Source organism: Neolamprologus multifasciatus, chromosome 6 (assembly GCF_963576455.1).
Source record: "Neolamprologus multifasciatus chromosome 6, fNeoMul1.2, whole genome shotgun sequence".
Lineage (NCBI taxonomy): Eukaryota > Metazoa > Chordata > Actinopteri > Cichliformes > Cichlidae > Neolamprologus > Neolamprologus multifasciatus.
Genome location: NC_140444.1, coordinates 9283502 through 9299629, shown reverse-complemented (window position 1 = coordinate 9299629; position 16128 = coordinate 9283502). Strand labels below are relative to the sequence as shown.

The 16128-nt window shown below is 39.4% G+C and overlaps 1 protein-coding gene across 2 annotated transcripts in view; it reads left to right on the top strand.

Moving 5' to 3' along the window:
- The window catches only part of cnnm2b (cyclin and CBS domain divalent metal cation transport mediator 2b), a 47405-nt gene extending 31605 nt beyond the window's left edge, over positions 1-15800 (top strand). The window contains exons 3-8 of one of the 2 annotated variants that reach the window (XM_085161421.1): positions 1035-1172; positions 3770-3939; positions 6289-6382; positions 8140-8202; positions 10930-11108; positions 12690-15800. In XM_085161421.1, the coding sequence (XP_085017547.1) occupies positions 1035-1172; positions 3770-3939; positions 6289-6382; positions 8140-8202; positions 10930-11108; positions 12690-12971 (926 nt within the window). In that variant the 3' untranslated portion in view covers positions 12972-15800. The remainder of the gene's footprint in view (positions 1-1034; positions 1173-3769; positions 3940-6288; positions 6383-8139; positions 8203-10929; positions 11109-12689) is intronic. The other variant, XM_085161422.1, reaches the window with a different exon arrangement.
- Positions 15801-16128: the final 328 nt, after the last annotated feature.

Below are 16128 nucleotides of genomic sequence, written 5' to 3'. Positions count from 1 at the left end.
AGCATTACTCTTCCTCCAAATATGGTGGGTTGAGTTGATACCAAAGAGCTTGAACTTCGTTTCATCTGACCACACCACTTTCTTCCAAATCTTCTCCGAATTATTCAGATATTCCCTGTAAAACTAAAGACAGATGTCTACATGTGTCATCTTGAGGGTGGGTGGGAGGTGCTGTTCTTGGTGACTTCCCAACTACCTTTTTGGGTTGATCCACCACCTTTCTCATTTCTCATTCTTCCATTTCTGAATAATTACAGCAGTAGTCGTCACCTTCTCACCAAGCTACTTGCTGGTCTTGTAGCGCGTTCCAGCTCTGTGCAGGTCTGTGGTCTTGTCCCCGATGTCCTTTGACAATTCTTTGGTTTTGCTCATATTGGTGGAGAGGTTGGAATGGAAAATGGTTCTGTGGACAGGTTTGGTGTATACGCATAACAAGTTGCCCACATGGCAGCTCATGATCTGTGTGGCTATATGGCACACAGATCAAATACTTAATCAATGCCATGCAAATCAATTTCTAAATTGATTTATAACTTTTTTGAAATGTGCTTTGTTCTGGTTGATATTCTGTTTTTCTCTATTAAAATGAGACTGCAATAAAAAGTAGAGATTGTTCATTTCTTTGGAAGTGAGCAAGCCTACAAATTCATCAGGGTATCAAATAATTATAGGAGTCAAAATACATTCATAATCATGGACAACCATAATCATAATTAATATTTTACCTTCGACTTTGTAAAAAAATGATGGTATCTGTGTACATGGAGTACGTGCCAGTACATATGGCCTTCTGTAATGCCGAGAATGTGGTAACAATGTAGCCCTCCTATAGCTCTGCTGTAGTTCTCAGAAAGTCAGCACTGCTACTTTTATGGGAAACAGTAATCAGTGCAGGGTAACTCAAGTTTAGTCACCTTTTGACCTGAAATGACTAGCTCAGAGTCTGAGGAGTGTCGTGGACTGATCTTTTCCTGTTGCAGCCAACCTGTTGCAGGTTGACTCTTACACCTGACTTTTCATTTTTCCCTCCTCAGCTGACAACAAGACAAAGAAGAAAATCACGCATCGGGAAAGAAAGCAGGATTTCTCGGCCTTCAAGCCTACCGACAATGAAATGAAGGTTAAAATATCACCTCAGCTTCTGCTGGCTACCCTGCGTTTCCTAGCAACAGGCAAGTGGGCTGCGTTGCTGCTTGACTTCCCCCAGTGTGCCCTCAGCCCCTCACTGTGGGGAAAGTGTGTGTGTGAGTGTGTTTGTGTGCCCATACGGGCTTTGAGTTTTGGGCAAGTGGGTGTAGAAAGGAGGAGGTGTGAGTATTTGTGTAGCATGAGTAGCCGTTGTGTGTGTGAGGGAATGAATTGCGTGGGGACTCACAACAAGTGTGCTGGTATGTATGTGTAAAGAGGTGGAAGGCCTCTCTATAAGCCCGACGCAGGATGTCTGCGGAACGGACACGGGTCCAAAAAAATGCAGGCGTTTATTTGCTTGCGTGTCATGCACAGAAGGTTACATGTTGAGATCTTTGCTCACAGCTTTAAAAACACCACCCTGTTTGCTTACACTCGTTCCTCAGTGACATCACGTCCAGGATTTTTGGCCTATAATCGCAGTTCTCACACAAGTCGACATACTTGGTTACTTACTAGCGTAAAATGTGAAATATTTCACCCGCTTTCCCTCGGGAAATGGATTTCAGAGCAGGCAGCAAGTACTACTACACCAGCAGCAGCGGTTCACTATGCCTCATTGCAGTTGGATTTGCTTTAGAACTTTGACCTGGCAGCTAAGCGTTGATTAAGTTCCTCTAAAGGCTATTAGGGAGTTTAGTTCCTGGTGGTGGAGCCAGCAGCCAGCTGACACATATCACCGCTGATGAGTTGAAGGAGCTGATTGGCCCAATAGGTGGTTGAAGAGGACCAGACACAATGAGGGGGAAGGGGGGTGTCTGTATTAACATTTATTTACATTTTTGGCCCCTTATGTATGGCTCTCACCTCACAAAAATGCAGTAACGGTTTATACAGTTTCTGCAGCAGCACAATGTTGCTAATATTTTGTATTTTTGTTATCATGTAAAAACCAAACCATCAAAATGTTAACTTTTTTGTTAGGATGTGGTTCTTACAGTAATTGTCTCTATTTAATGAATTGGTTTGAGGGGGAAATGCTTACTTCAGCAATATTCTGTCTTCCTATTAACTTTAATGAAATTTGGCATGGTCATTCATCTGGAGCTTTGTAACTGACAGATAAGCGGCACTGATCGCATGCCCGTGATTCATCTTTCGCCTTAGCGAGTAATTTGTCAGCCACTGCTATTTGTACCATTTGTTTTACTGCAGCAGATGATTTTTCCAGCTATAGCTCTCATCTATACTTTATTTAATTATCATATGATCACTTTGCCACTTTCGCAAGAACCAATCTTTCATCCAGTGTTTAAGAACATGTTTCACCGAGTTAATGTTTTTTAAACTTTTGTGTAAACCAGAGATAAGATAAGCTACAATTATCCAATATCTGTTTAACATGCGAGACCCATGGTGACAAATATTTCCCATTTTATCCTGGCTGAGCAGATAGTTGTATGCTAGTTCACTGAGTTTAGTTTCCCTTATGTAATCCTCCCATTCTCTTTATGACTATGATACAGAGTGGGTCTGATCTTCCCTGCTATCCATGGACAATATATGCTTTAATTTTGACTTTCAGAACATAAGGAATTTAAGCTCCAAAATTTAAGTGATTATCCCCAATAGATTACACAAGTGATCTATTTCTATATCCCCTGTTTTGATGTTGGAAAAATAAGTTTATTGTCTACATATATCATTACCCTAAGATGAATATATTTATTGCCATGCCATCAAAATTAATAATCTGTGAGCCATTTTCTATTAAATAATCCACTAGGTCAGTGATAAATAATGCAAACAACAATTATACATTTGATTCATTTAAAATCCTACAAAGACTTGAAAATACACATGATTTTATTTTTTTAATCTTAAAATTTCCCTCTAATATGAGATTTTAATCTGTGAAATTCCTTACTGTGACAAGTAAAGGAACAAAGCCTTTTCCAGAAATATCCCAGAACCTACATAACTTTGCATTTGATATATTTACGTTAGGTTTATGTGGATAACTCAAAAACTATACCTCTGTCATTATTAAAATCCAGTTTTACAGTTTCATCTTTCACTTTTCCTCTTTTTTAAACCAAGAATTTGCTGTTTCTGCCGCTTTTGCTGATGTCATTTTCAGTATAATCTTTGTCTAAAATCAGTTTAAAACAATATGTTAGAAATAAAATATTAAGAATACAAATATAAATTTGCCGGGTCTTTGGTTTAAAAAAAAAATAGCCAGCTCATATACATGCCTTTCTTTGGATAAATGTAAGTAAAACTGCCACATTTAAACACATCAAACCTTTGTCTGCACAGGTAACAGCACCATGTGGCCCCCTCGGAAAACGAATTGCCCATCCCCAAACTAGTATGTGCTCAGTGGCTAATGGCGGATGATTGACAAACAAAATTTTCAAACCATCAGGTGACATCACGGTGGCGTTTTTCTTGTAAATAGTCCATGAACAGTAATACTTTTTTTAGGACTAATTTATTTTATGTTTTGGGATTTTCATGGCAATAAGGGAGATATATAAGAAGAATTTTATTACATTGATATAATAATTATTCAACTTTTCATAAGAAATGAAATGTTTTGTCTTACCACAGTCTTTTTCTCTCCTTGTCTCTTCAGAGGTTGAGCCATTTGCACCGATGCAGATGTCAGAAAAGATTCTGCTGCGCTTGTTGAAGCATCCAAATGTCATCCAGGAGCTAAAATACGATGATAAGAACAAGCGGGCACCAGAGCACTACCTCTTCCACAGGAACAAACCTGTGGATTATTTCATCCTCATCCTGCAGGTGTGTGGACACAACGAGTTTCAAGGTGGAAGGATACATCAGTAGTCTTGATTTTTTTTTTTAAACAACAACAAAAAAAACCCACTACAAAACCAGTTTGGGAAAAATGTAAATATTGATATGTATTTTAGGTTTAACATTAAAAAAATAACGCAAGTATTCTAACTCTGCGCATGCAGCATAAGTTCGTTTTACCTGCATCATTTAGAATAGAATAGAATAGAATAGAATTCAACTTTATTGTCATTGCACATGCACAGGTACAGGGCAACGAAATGCAGTTTGCATCCATCCAGAAGTGATTTAGTTCCATTACTTCCTTCTGTCGTCACTACAGATGAATAAGCAGTATATACTATGTGATCAGTTTAAAAATGCTGCTTGTAGCACTGCAAGCATTCGTTTTCCTCTGGCCTACAGTTTTTCACGGTGTAGTCATCGATCTAACAGAGTTGTACTGCAAGAGTTTGTTCCCACAGAAGCCATGCATCCCTAAGGTATGCGCGGTATGACAGTACTGCAGGGCAGTTTAAACTAAAACAAGCAATAATACTATAGATAAGAAGCTAATTAGTTATAATAATGTCTGACCTAAGAGATACAGCATTTTAAAAGGCCAGTGCCACATACCATAGCATTTATAGCATCAGCAAATTTATTGTGCCAGTCCCTAGACGGGTCTTTAAAGTAGTACCATAAAATGAAACATAAACCAGATGATCCATGACTAATCCAAAAATTGTTTCAGTTTGAGTTTAAAGTTGTTATCCTGTTTGAGTTCTTTGTGGTAAGCGTGAGAATGTGTGACATCAGTATGTCCCAGATGAGTCTAGCCCTGATGAAATTCAGTGACATCAAGCCATGAAATATTTACCTTCTTGAGAAGATTTCAGTCATGTGGTTTCTTAGCCAGACATTAATTACACAGTTATACAGTATGACCAGTACGAGTCCTGCTTATAACCAATAAAATACTTCATAAGCTAATTATTTACTTATTTTGTTAATTACTTCTCAAATGTATTCGGTATATGGTTCATTAATCTTGGAGATTAATTTATTTGACAAATGACTTCCAACATTTTAAAAAAAATAGACACAGTTGTCCTGATAAATTGTTTTGTTTATCTACAAGAAATAGAAACAAGAGCGTTCAGTATCATCTATGAGCCTAAATAATGCAATAAGCAATAAAGAAATAAAGGTTTGGGGTAAACACACTTTACAGGTGTTTTGGGGGGTTTTGGATAACGTGTCACAGTCAGGCTGAATTTGTCAAGTTCATCAGTACCCAAGTTCATCTGAACAAGGAGTTAGAGAACTCTTCTTGTTCTTCTTATGCCTGCTTTACTATTACTGTGGAACCAATCGCACATAGTTTTGGACAATGCATATGTCATCTAAGCATCTTATGCGCATAAAACATCAAAGCTGAAAACAAGCAGGCCAAAAACAGAACCCTGTGGGATTCCTGCATTATCCTCAAAATGAAGTTTTCTGATTGTTACACAGTGTTCACATTTAAATGTTATTATTTGAACTATCATAGAGTGTGACAGGAAATTTCTTAGAAAGCCAAAGTTAAGCATCATTCAGAAAAAAAACTTTAAATAGGAACCAAACTGAACTTAAAACTTTTTACAATCCAAGCTATGACACCAGCCTTAATGAAAATCTTTCACCCTGCAAATCTTGGAAACACACATTTGCGTAATAATTATATATGATAATATATAATAGTTAGTTGTAATAGTTCAATAGTGTATCAGATCAAGGACTTCTGCACTTCATGTAGCTTTAGTCTCAGGTCTGAAAGCGGCCCTGAATTTCTGCGCTGTTTCTGATATGTTGCTGGAGCCAGCACTATTGTCTTTTGTCTCGTCAGGGAGGGTATTGAGTCTTTCATATGCCTTAAAGGGAAGTCCCAAATAACTGTTAGTAAAGTGAGTTCAAAGTCTATATTGCAAAGGTTTGCAGACTTTGTATATTTCCCCTATCAGGTCACTAAGTCGACATTAGCCTTGGATTAAATAAGGTTCTGCTTGAGCAAGTGTGGGGTCATTGCCCTTGAGACCCAGCTTAGAAGCAGATTGGGAGCTATTAAACAGAGTGAGGATTTTCTACAAGTAGTAAAAAGGAAAGGAAACAAGGAAAGCAGGGTGGATTTATTATAATCTCACAGACAGCATAAATAAAGTAAAAAATAAAGCATAAAGTTAAAGGAAATATCGTAAAACCAGCACAAATAAGTAATCTTTTGTTTAACTAAGCTGATAAGTTGATATATAATGTGTTGAGCACTTACATACTTTTAAGATAATTCATGACTCTTCTCCTTGGCTGTCACAGGGGAAGGTGGAGGTGGAAGCAGGAAAAGAGGGGATGAAGTTTGAAGCGGGACCATTCTCCTTCTATGGGATAATGGCTCTGACAGCCTCACCAGGTAAGATTTCCTGGTCTAGGTCTTAAATTTTTATACCCATGAAAGTGAATTCCAACTTCTAGGGAATCTCACTCGTCAGCCTCCTTTGAGAGGGTCTGGACAGAAGAATCCGCCTGTTAGTTGAACCTCACAAGCAGGAGCAAAATTGCAGTTTTCGTTTCACTCATTGTGGAATACTTGGAGGTGGGTGGGACTTTGCCAAACCAGTCTACATGTGTTCTGTGAACTAGTGGAAGTTTGGTTTGCATCAATGGCACTGATGTCAAGCTCACTTTAGGTGGGTGTTTGACTAAAGTGTTGTTTGTCACTGATTCTGGTTCACAAGTATGGGCAGAGTAAAGCAGGAGATGAGGATATTGTACTGATCTGCTGCGGGGAAGAGAGAGCTGAGCTTAAAATTGAAGATGTTGAGTCACCAGTTGATTTAGGTTCCTAGCCTGACTGAAACAGTGAGGTTACAGCTACAAATGGCAGAAATGAGCTTCCTGCAAAGGGTGTCTGATTTGGGAGGGGCTTAGAGTAGATGTGAGGTGATTCAGGCTCTGACAGGATGCCTCCTGGGTACCTCCTAGGTTAGGTGTTTTGGGCATATCCTACCAGGAGGCCCGTCCAAGATAGACTCAGGACACACTTGAGAGGTTATATCTCTCAGACTTGGAAATATCTTGGGATGGGGAGGTCTGGGCATCTGTGCCTAGACTGCTGCAAATAAAGGGATTGCTTTCTACTCTAGCTGAGCACTCGAAGTGCTTTTTGCTATTAGTCTCAATAACACACTTTGTTTTTAGACCTAAGCACTTTATCTAACATTCAAACTGCACACACACTCCAATAGTTGCATTGTTCAGTATCCAAAGACTTCAACGTGTAGCTAGGGATCGAACCACTGAACTTCTGACTGGTAGATAACCTGCTCAAGCGACCCATCCACCCCATAGCCAGAAAACTGGCAGAAGATGGACGATGGAAAGAAAACCCTGTGACAGAAAAATGATATTATTAGTAAGTAAAATGTTAAAATGCAGCTGGACGAGTAGCTCTTCTCTCTGAGTTTGTGATATAGACCATTTACAGTGTGATCCACTGTAGCTTGTTTCCAGTAAAATATGTTATAGACTGCTCATATGAAGAATTAGAGGTTTTACTACTTCTTTATGCTTTATAGGTACTGGAGGTCTTATAAGACTTGCAGCGCACTATGATTTACTCATAAAATTGTAATTTTTCACCTTGTTCTCATGCAACATAATTTTAAAAATTACGTATGGATAAAGTACTCATCATGTTACATGAGAAAAATGTGAAATGGGCCACTTTTTTGAGTAAATAATAATATAATAATAACTCATAAGTCCTAATATGATAACATAATAAATCAAGAGAGTCATGAAAATGCATCATCTAGTGATCCACTCATTCTTCTCTGTTCATTCATAAACTGCAGCACTGTCCTGCTATTAGACTGATTCATTTGGGTGGTGTGATTTGAGAGACACCTACTGGTGAAACAGTAGAATAACTCTCCTGTGGTGGATGTGTGCACTCTAAGAAATTAAATCAAATGCTTCATGGTTTGTGCCAGTTTTCATCTTTAGCTGATCAGTAGAGGAACAACAAGTTAACACTTCTTTTCTTTAATCAGATGTTATCATATGTAATTGATTAAATTACCCATTTTCTCGACTTTAACAATCTCGTCTTTCTGTCTTCTCGCTTCTTTTGTCTCTCTCTCTTGTTTCATCCCTCTCTCCCCCAAGTGCCTCTGTCACTGTCTCGTACATTTGCAGTCAGTAGGGCTGAGTCATTAGCAGGATCTCCAGGTACAGTGGATTTTCAGTATCACCTATCACTCTATAACCTTTAGTGAATAGTGATGAAATTTCATTATTTGATTGTTGATATTAAATAGATGCATAAAGTTGTAGAGTCACAGTTTCACCTACCTGCATGCTTTACCTAAATATACCTGAGTGTGTTTAGCCTTTTGGTTTTCATAGTCTGCTTGAGAACTGACTTGTTTTGTGTGACTTTCAAAGAAGAACGTGTTCACTGTCTGTTTGTCCCTGAATGCAACATACATTGTAAACCTATGTGTGTGATACTAAAAGAGAAAGAGGCAGAGTGGAAAACAGATCCAGACTGAGGCTTAACATCCTCGTCTCCTGAGCCATTAGTCAAGTGGCTGAATGGTGTTGGAGACTAGAGGCCCCAGAGTGGAACCCGGCTCCGCCCCGCTCGCCCCTAACCTTTAACCCCCTGACTACATAAACAAGACCTACAGCTACAGCCCCCTGCTGGACACCACTGAGCACACATACAAAGACATGCACATATGCATATGTTCACATTTATAGGCCCATGAACAAAACCCACAATACTACACACATAGAAGGGCTGCTTTGAAAGTGAATTAAAAGTGAACGCACCCATAGGAAATGCTGTGGAATAAATACACTTTCATTGCGTCTGTAGTAGAGGCCCACAGTGCTCACGTTGGTGCAGTGGCATTTGAGTGTGTTTATAAATCTAGTATGTGTGTTTTCTTGACACAGCACACTGACGTTTTTTTGTGTCGACCTGGCCCCTAAAAAGTAGAGTACTAATCCACAAGAGTCCACATGCCAGGTCTTTGGCCTACTGTGCTCCCTCTACACCCCCCCACACACACACTGTTTTTGCCTCTCACTTCCTCACTCATACACATTCATACACACATATTCCAACATGGGATTACATACATTCCAGTCAGCGTAGTAGCATTAGTGTTGGCCAAGCTGTTTCCACTTTGTTGTGTGTGATTTTCACAAGGCTTCTTTAAGAAGTGGAAAACATAATCTGGCTTTAATTAAAAATAACCAAAAAAAAAGAAAAGAAAAGAACAAGTCTTCTATGTGGTAGCACATAGAAGAACGCAGCATCACTGGAGACTGCTATATGAAACTAGAAGACTTACACATAAATTAGATTTCCATACATAAGACTCAAGCTGGAAAAAAGTCACAGATGCAAAGGATCTTAAGTAGTGCTGTACAACTCGGCTAGTTTCAGAGGAAATTTTAAGCATCTTAATGTCCTCAAAACAATTGAGACAAAATTTCTAATTATGTAAAGTTTCTAACTTAAATTTTTTTTTATGTTGTCATTATTACACAGGCCCAAAGAGATCATCTAACAGACAATGAAAATCAATATTTAGTGTCATAAGAACTTTAAGGAACAGTAATATTAGATCAGACTAGCGGAAATGTAAAATAGAGCCCAACTGATACAGGAGTTTGAAAACTGACTGAAAACCAATTCCGGTGTTCTTTTCTGTCAGACACTCGAAAAATAAACAGATTTTCTTTAAATTTGTTATGTGAATTTACGAGTACTTAAGAAGCTAATAGGACAACACAGTTGAAAAGTAATCTTGTTTTATTGTCCGAACAAGTCGTGGATTACTCGTGTATGCTCTGCCCGACTGTGCAAACACGTTGCCACCAGGGAAGCTGCAAAGGGCCCTCTGATAGACAAACTACACAATGTCCACACTGAAAAAAAAAACATTTAAAGAGTTCCTCTCCTGTCTCTACTTTTTTTCATTTTCATTTATCAGCCGTTATAATCATCAGTACTGATATACCAGTAAATAGCTAATAATGTCGATATTTTGGCCCCATGGATAAATCAGTTGGAAGAGTGACAACCTTTAATCCCCAAAAACACACTTTGCCAAAAATTGATCCACCCCAAGGATCAGGTCCCCCGACACAAACAGAGTAATGTAGTGTACGCAGTCTATTTACACCTACAGGCCAGTGGACACTCTTTCAATGATGAGGATGTACACATCCTGGACAGGAAGGAATGCTGGTTTGAGCGCGAAGTCAAGGAGGCCACTTACGTGAAAAGGGAAAGACCATCTCTGAATTGAGGAGGGGGCCTAAGGGTGCATCTTTCACCATCTTACAATGCTGTGATTGCAGCCATTCCCCAACTCTCTGTGAATGGTACTCATGGCCTTTGATAAGTGGTTGTTGATCAATGGTCATGACAATTTGCATAATTAAGATGAAGGAACTGACCTCCCAATAATGTCGATATTTTGGCCCCATGGATAAATCAGTTGGAAGAGTGACAACCTTTAATCCCCAAAAACACGCTGTGCCAAAAATTGATCCAGCCCAAGGATCAGGTCCCCCGACACAAACAGAGTAATGTAGTGTACGCTGTTATGTGCCGGGAGGATTGGCATGATTTATACATCGGGGAAGCCAAACAACCTCTTGTGAAGCGGATGGCACAAAGTGTCCCAGCCCATTGTTCCTTCAGTGGTGCTAGTTTCAGTTATTGTGCAAATGTGCTGTTTATAAGGTTGGGGAAACCTGCAGTCAGCTGAGACTGAAGAAGTCAGTCGGATGAGTGATGAAACGTTTCTCCCTCTGAAAACACTACGTCCAGATGAACTGAATCAACCTTTAGGGATTAGGGCCCTTTAAAGTACTTTTGCAGTGCCATGCATTACTTTTGCATTCCAGTATGCTTTAAATTTCTTTCTCCTACAGAGAATAAATCTCCTCCACGGCCATTTGGACTGAATCATTCCGATTCTCTGAACAGGAGTGACCGTATAGATGCCATCACCCCGACTCTGGGCAACAGCAACAACCAGCTCAACTCCTTCCTGCATATATATGTGCCTGATTATTCTGTCAGAGCACGCTCAGACCTGCAGTATATAAAGGTGAGTAAACACAGGGGATCAGAAATTAGCCTGCAATGAGGATTATATGCACATTGTAGGTGATGTAGTGATGTCACACGCAGCTGCGGATTTTTGACGTCTTTAAGAGAACTTTCCATTTTCTTTTTCCCACTGAGTTCTCAACATTCAACATGAGCAGTTAGAGAATGAAACCAAAGCTTTGGCAGTGCACTCGCAGCTTTGAGCCATCCATCTGTGCCAATTAGGAACTCGCTTTGATAGCATCTTCCCCTCTCACTGAATAAATGAACACTCCTAGCAGCAACTATCACAACCATATCAGGCACAAATAAAACTTGCTTTTTGTCAGTGTCAAATGTACTGCTGTAATTTGGATCTCAGAAATCACATTTGCACAAGTCATTTCAATATTCTCCTCCCCAAATTTTCTGCTCTGAAATAAAAATACCTAGAAATACATTTGATTTGATTTGATTTATTGATTAGCATTCAAATATCTCAATAAACACAGAACAAAGATCTACCACAAAGCAAGAAAGCATGAGACAAGGCTAATCAAAAGGTATTGGCTGAAGCATTTGCTTATTACGCCAACCCTTTTAACAAAACATCTTTTTGCATTAAATATCTGAGGATGGCTGCTTTATGAAAAATAACTTATAAAGTCTTACCTGTCTAAAAGTGAAAAAAATATATCATGTTGCTGCTGATTACATATATTTGACATACATGACATATTTTTGTCCTTTTATATTAATATTTCGATTTATACCCATATCTCTATATTTATCTTAACATTTATCTATCAATATCTCTGTACACTGTCTATGCACGCATACACTCTCAGTCAGGCAGTGAGACACTTCATTTTATACGAGTGCTTGACATTTGTTGTATATTTGCTGCTATGACAACTCAATTTCCCTCTGGGATTAATAAAGTCGCTCTGATTCTGTTTCTTCTAAGTAACGAATAAAGTCACTGCTGTTGTGCCAGATGTGTAAATGTGGCAAATCTCTTGCTTTGGAAATGTTCATTGATGAATTCTGCTGCTTCATGAGGCTGTTTTTGTTTATGAGGCACAAATAGAGCTCTGACGTAACTGTTGTACTAACTGATGTTCTACTTTCTACGATGTTTTATTACTTCCTTTTAGGGTCCCGGGTACCAAATCAATAGAAAAGAAAAGCAATTACCTAACTGATATAAATTGACAGTAAGATAATTACTTCATGACAATTTAAAACATTTAGATTTGATGAATCATGGATAGCTCCAGAGTGTAGCGGTTTACACATTACACACAAATGGTTGCTGGTTTGATTCCAGCTATAGAAACAAATGAAGATGAGTCATTTTCTGGCTTGTAGTAATATTCTTGTCCTCGCACTGGACGCTAAGCAGATAATGAAAGGCTATCATTGTAAATTAATCATTACATTTTTTACAGAATATTTTAAAAGCAATATTACTTGTAGCCTTTTCCACATCCTTATTTAGTGTCAAATCCTTGTTTACAGAGCTTCCAGCTCTGTGCCACGAATAACAGCACAGCAACTTCTTGTTGTGACACTTGACCCGACCTTCACTGTTTTGTAGGTGACGCGACAACAGTACCAGAACGCTGTGATGGCGTCGCGGATGGACAAGACTCCGCAGTCGACAGACAGTGAGTTCACTAAGATCGAACTCACGCTAACAGAGCTCCACGATGGAGTGGAGAACCCAGCTGTGGTCACCGCCACGGCTACCACCACTATCACCACCCCTGCTGTGGCCTTTGCCGTGGCCAACGAAACGTCCCACCTGCTCAACCAGCAGCAGAACTGTGTGGGTCTTAGCAGGAGCAACCACTCCTCCCACAATGAGGGACCCATCTAGCCCCGCCGAGCCCGGTGGAGACCCAGACCCTCCACCCTGTCTTGTGGAAACACACACACACACAGTGATGTAGATGAAGATGAGGGAACGTGGGGAAACGGAGGCAGGTGGAGTGAGGGTTCTGCTCCAATCAGTAGCCCCCAGTCAGTCAGGCAGTGAGACCCTTTCATGAAGGGGCTATGGGGAAGATGGGTGCTGTGTCACCCTGAACATCCCCCACCTGAACGCTGTCAGAATCCCTGCTGTACTACACCCTCTTCCGGAGGGTGCACTCGGACAGTACCGTGTTACTGAGCTTCGTTTTTTTGGGACAATCGGACACTGTCATAGCGGTATCTTGAACAGAGCGCATACACGCACACACACACATATAACACAGCACTTGCTGTACTTGCTCCTCAGGCCAAAGACTTTGGTCCCCCCCCCCCCCCCCTTTCGTACACTGTTTATGCACACATACACTCTCAAACACATTCACAATCATGCACAGAAGGAAATGCAACTCCCCCACCGGTGCATCTTTCAGGGAGCCTCAGTCAACTGTCGATCCCATCAGCAAGGGCTCAAACCCAAACATGCAGAGAGGTTAGTCAAAGACTGCACCAAAAACCGCTTTGGAAGAAACCGTTAAACCACGAACCAAGAATGTTTTCCTGTATTTATTTATTTTATAATATTGTATGTATATATGTTTGCGTGAAGATATGATATATATATTAAGAAAACTGGCATATGAGCATGCATTAGTGTGCTACAGAAGTAGAATATGCTACATATATGGGGATGAACATCCATTCTTGTATAGTGCATTCAGAAAGATTTCACAGCCTTTGAAGTTTTGTTGTTTTGAAGATTTTTAAAGTAGTTTTTTTTTCTTTTTTTCTGACAGTCTACACATAACAATACACCGTGAAGAAAAATCAAGAACAGGTTACTGAGGTGCTATGTAAATTAATTGCAAATAACACTCAAATATTCCAGGATATCAGTATTCAGATACCTTACCTAGTACTTTCCTTAGAACATTGCAGAGCTTTGGTGTGCACCAACTGTCAGGTCTGTCCAGAGGTGCTGTATTGGGATCAGGTCCTGACTTTAGTTGGGCCACTCTACAAATCCACTGCTATATGTTACTGAGATTCTGAGCTCTCTTTAAAAGGTTTTCACTCAGGACTGCACTGGATATAATTCTGCATCCATCTTTCCACATATTTTTACTAGCCTCCCAATCCGTGTCACAGAAAAGCGCTTCCCCAGAGCACGTGTTTGACTGCAGGAACAGCATTAACGATTGTTGCCCAGACACAATAATTGTGTGTCTTGTGGTCTGAGATCTTGTCAGTTGCCTTTCAGTTTTTCACAAGTCGATCATGTGCCTTTTTTATTAAGGATTGACTTCCATTTGGCTACTCCACCATGAATGTTTGGTTGTTGAAGTGCTACACTGACAGCAACGTGCACCCCAAACGGCGTGAAATTGGTCTCAAAGAGGTGTTTCCTCAAAAACCTTGCAAACGCTTTGGCTGCTAGCAGGTTGAGTTCATAAGTAGTTTGCATGGAAGATGGTAACTTGTTTGCAAGCATTCACAAATTTCTCACTGAGGAGTACTAAAATTGAAAAGCGCAATGCTAGCTAGATACGGAGAACGTGTACCTTAAGTGTAAAAGTTACAGCTTGCTTTGATTGTTGACTGTTGATAAAGGAAGGAAGCACCAGAGATCAATTGTGAGCTTCAAACAGAATAATGAATCATCTAGATGTTTTAGTGTTTGTTAGTCTGGATAAAAAAGACACTCCTAAAACCTTTTAAGGAGTCAAAACATGGAAATCTTGCGAGGGTGTGAAAACTTTCCGAATGCACTGTATATGAGGAGGTGAGGGTATTTTACAGAAACATATGTATATTACAGATCTTGTTATTTTTACTATTATCCTAAATCAGGCTTATGGTACAATATATTTTTCACCTTTTAAAAAAAATCACACTATTGCCTTTAAGAGAAATCATATAATTAATTATTTTAACAAAGTGCAATGAACCGCAGTTTATTTAAGAGATGATTATGAATAAAAAAAAATTCACTGTACTATAGATTTACAGATTATATTTGTATGTATGTACTGTATGTATATTTGTTTTTGTCTTAGTCTCTCTTTACCCTTTGTTTCCTTCATGTTTTTGCATCCGTTGACCTCAGACACGTCTGCCAGTTCATTTGGGAGTTATGACGCCAAGATTTGTCACCACAGTGTAGTTTCCGGGGTGGGGGGGGGGGGGGGGAGGGGTTCGCAGGTAGCGGAGTTGTGTGAAAGTCCAGCATCTATGCATGTGGGGGTTATGTGTCTTTCTTCTGTTGTTGTCAATTTTACGCATAATCAGACTTGATAATTGCACAGTATTAATGACCTCATCTAACATGTTGAGCACCATCAACGTCACAAAAAGCAACCTCGACATTAAACGTGTCCATGAATGATACACAGCTATGTTCTCCCACTTTTTATGTTGGTTTTCTTTTCTGAACGCATGCTCATTGCGTGTCTGTTTAGTCTGTTTCTTTATCCAAAATGCAAGAGAGCAAATATAATAGGGAGAAACGCACCTTTATGTCACTGGGCTTCTGTTATGATGAAGAAAAATAGTTTTTTTTACTTAATTCAGGTCTGAGGCTAAAAGTTAAAATGCAGTTTTTAAAAGAATTTAGACTAAACTATAATTAAACTATAGCCATTTCCCAGTTTAGAGAAAACTGGATATTTTGCAGACTACATTAACTTAGATCACTCTCATGTTTTCTTTTGTCATTATTGTGTAAAAATGCTCATAAGACGAAGACGAAAGCTATTTGTGTGCAAAAGTCTTGAACCACCCCTCATTTCTTTGTATTTTTGCTTGGAAAATGTGATTTATTGAAATGTGCAAACATACATGAAAATACATGAAGCAAAAATGGAATTTGTGCAATTCTAACAACATCCATTTTTCAATACAGTTTGAACTGTCTTAGGCAGCTTTCTCATCCTTTCTTTAAGTGATCCTCAAAAGTAGTTCTCCAGGTTTTTGAAGGACATTCAAAGCTCTTCTTAGGATGTTGGCTGCCTTTTGGTCCCACACTGCTTCAGTAATGTTGAGGTCCTGACTCTGGGAAGGCCAAT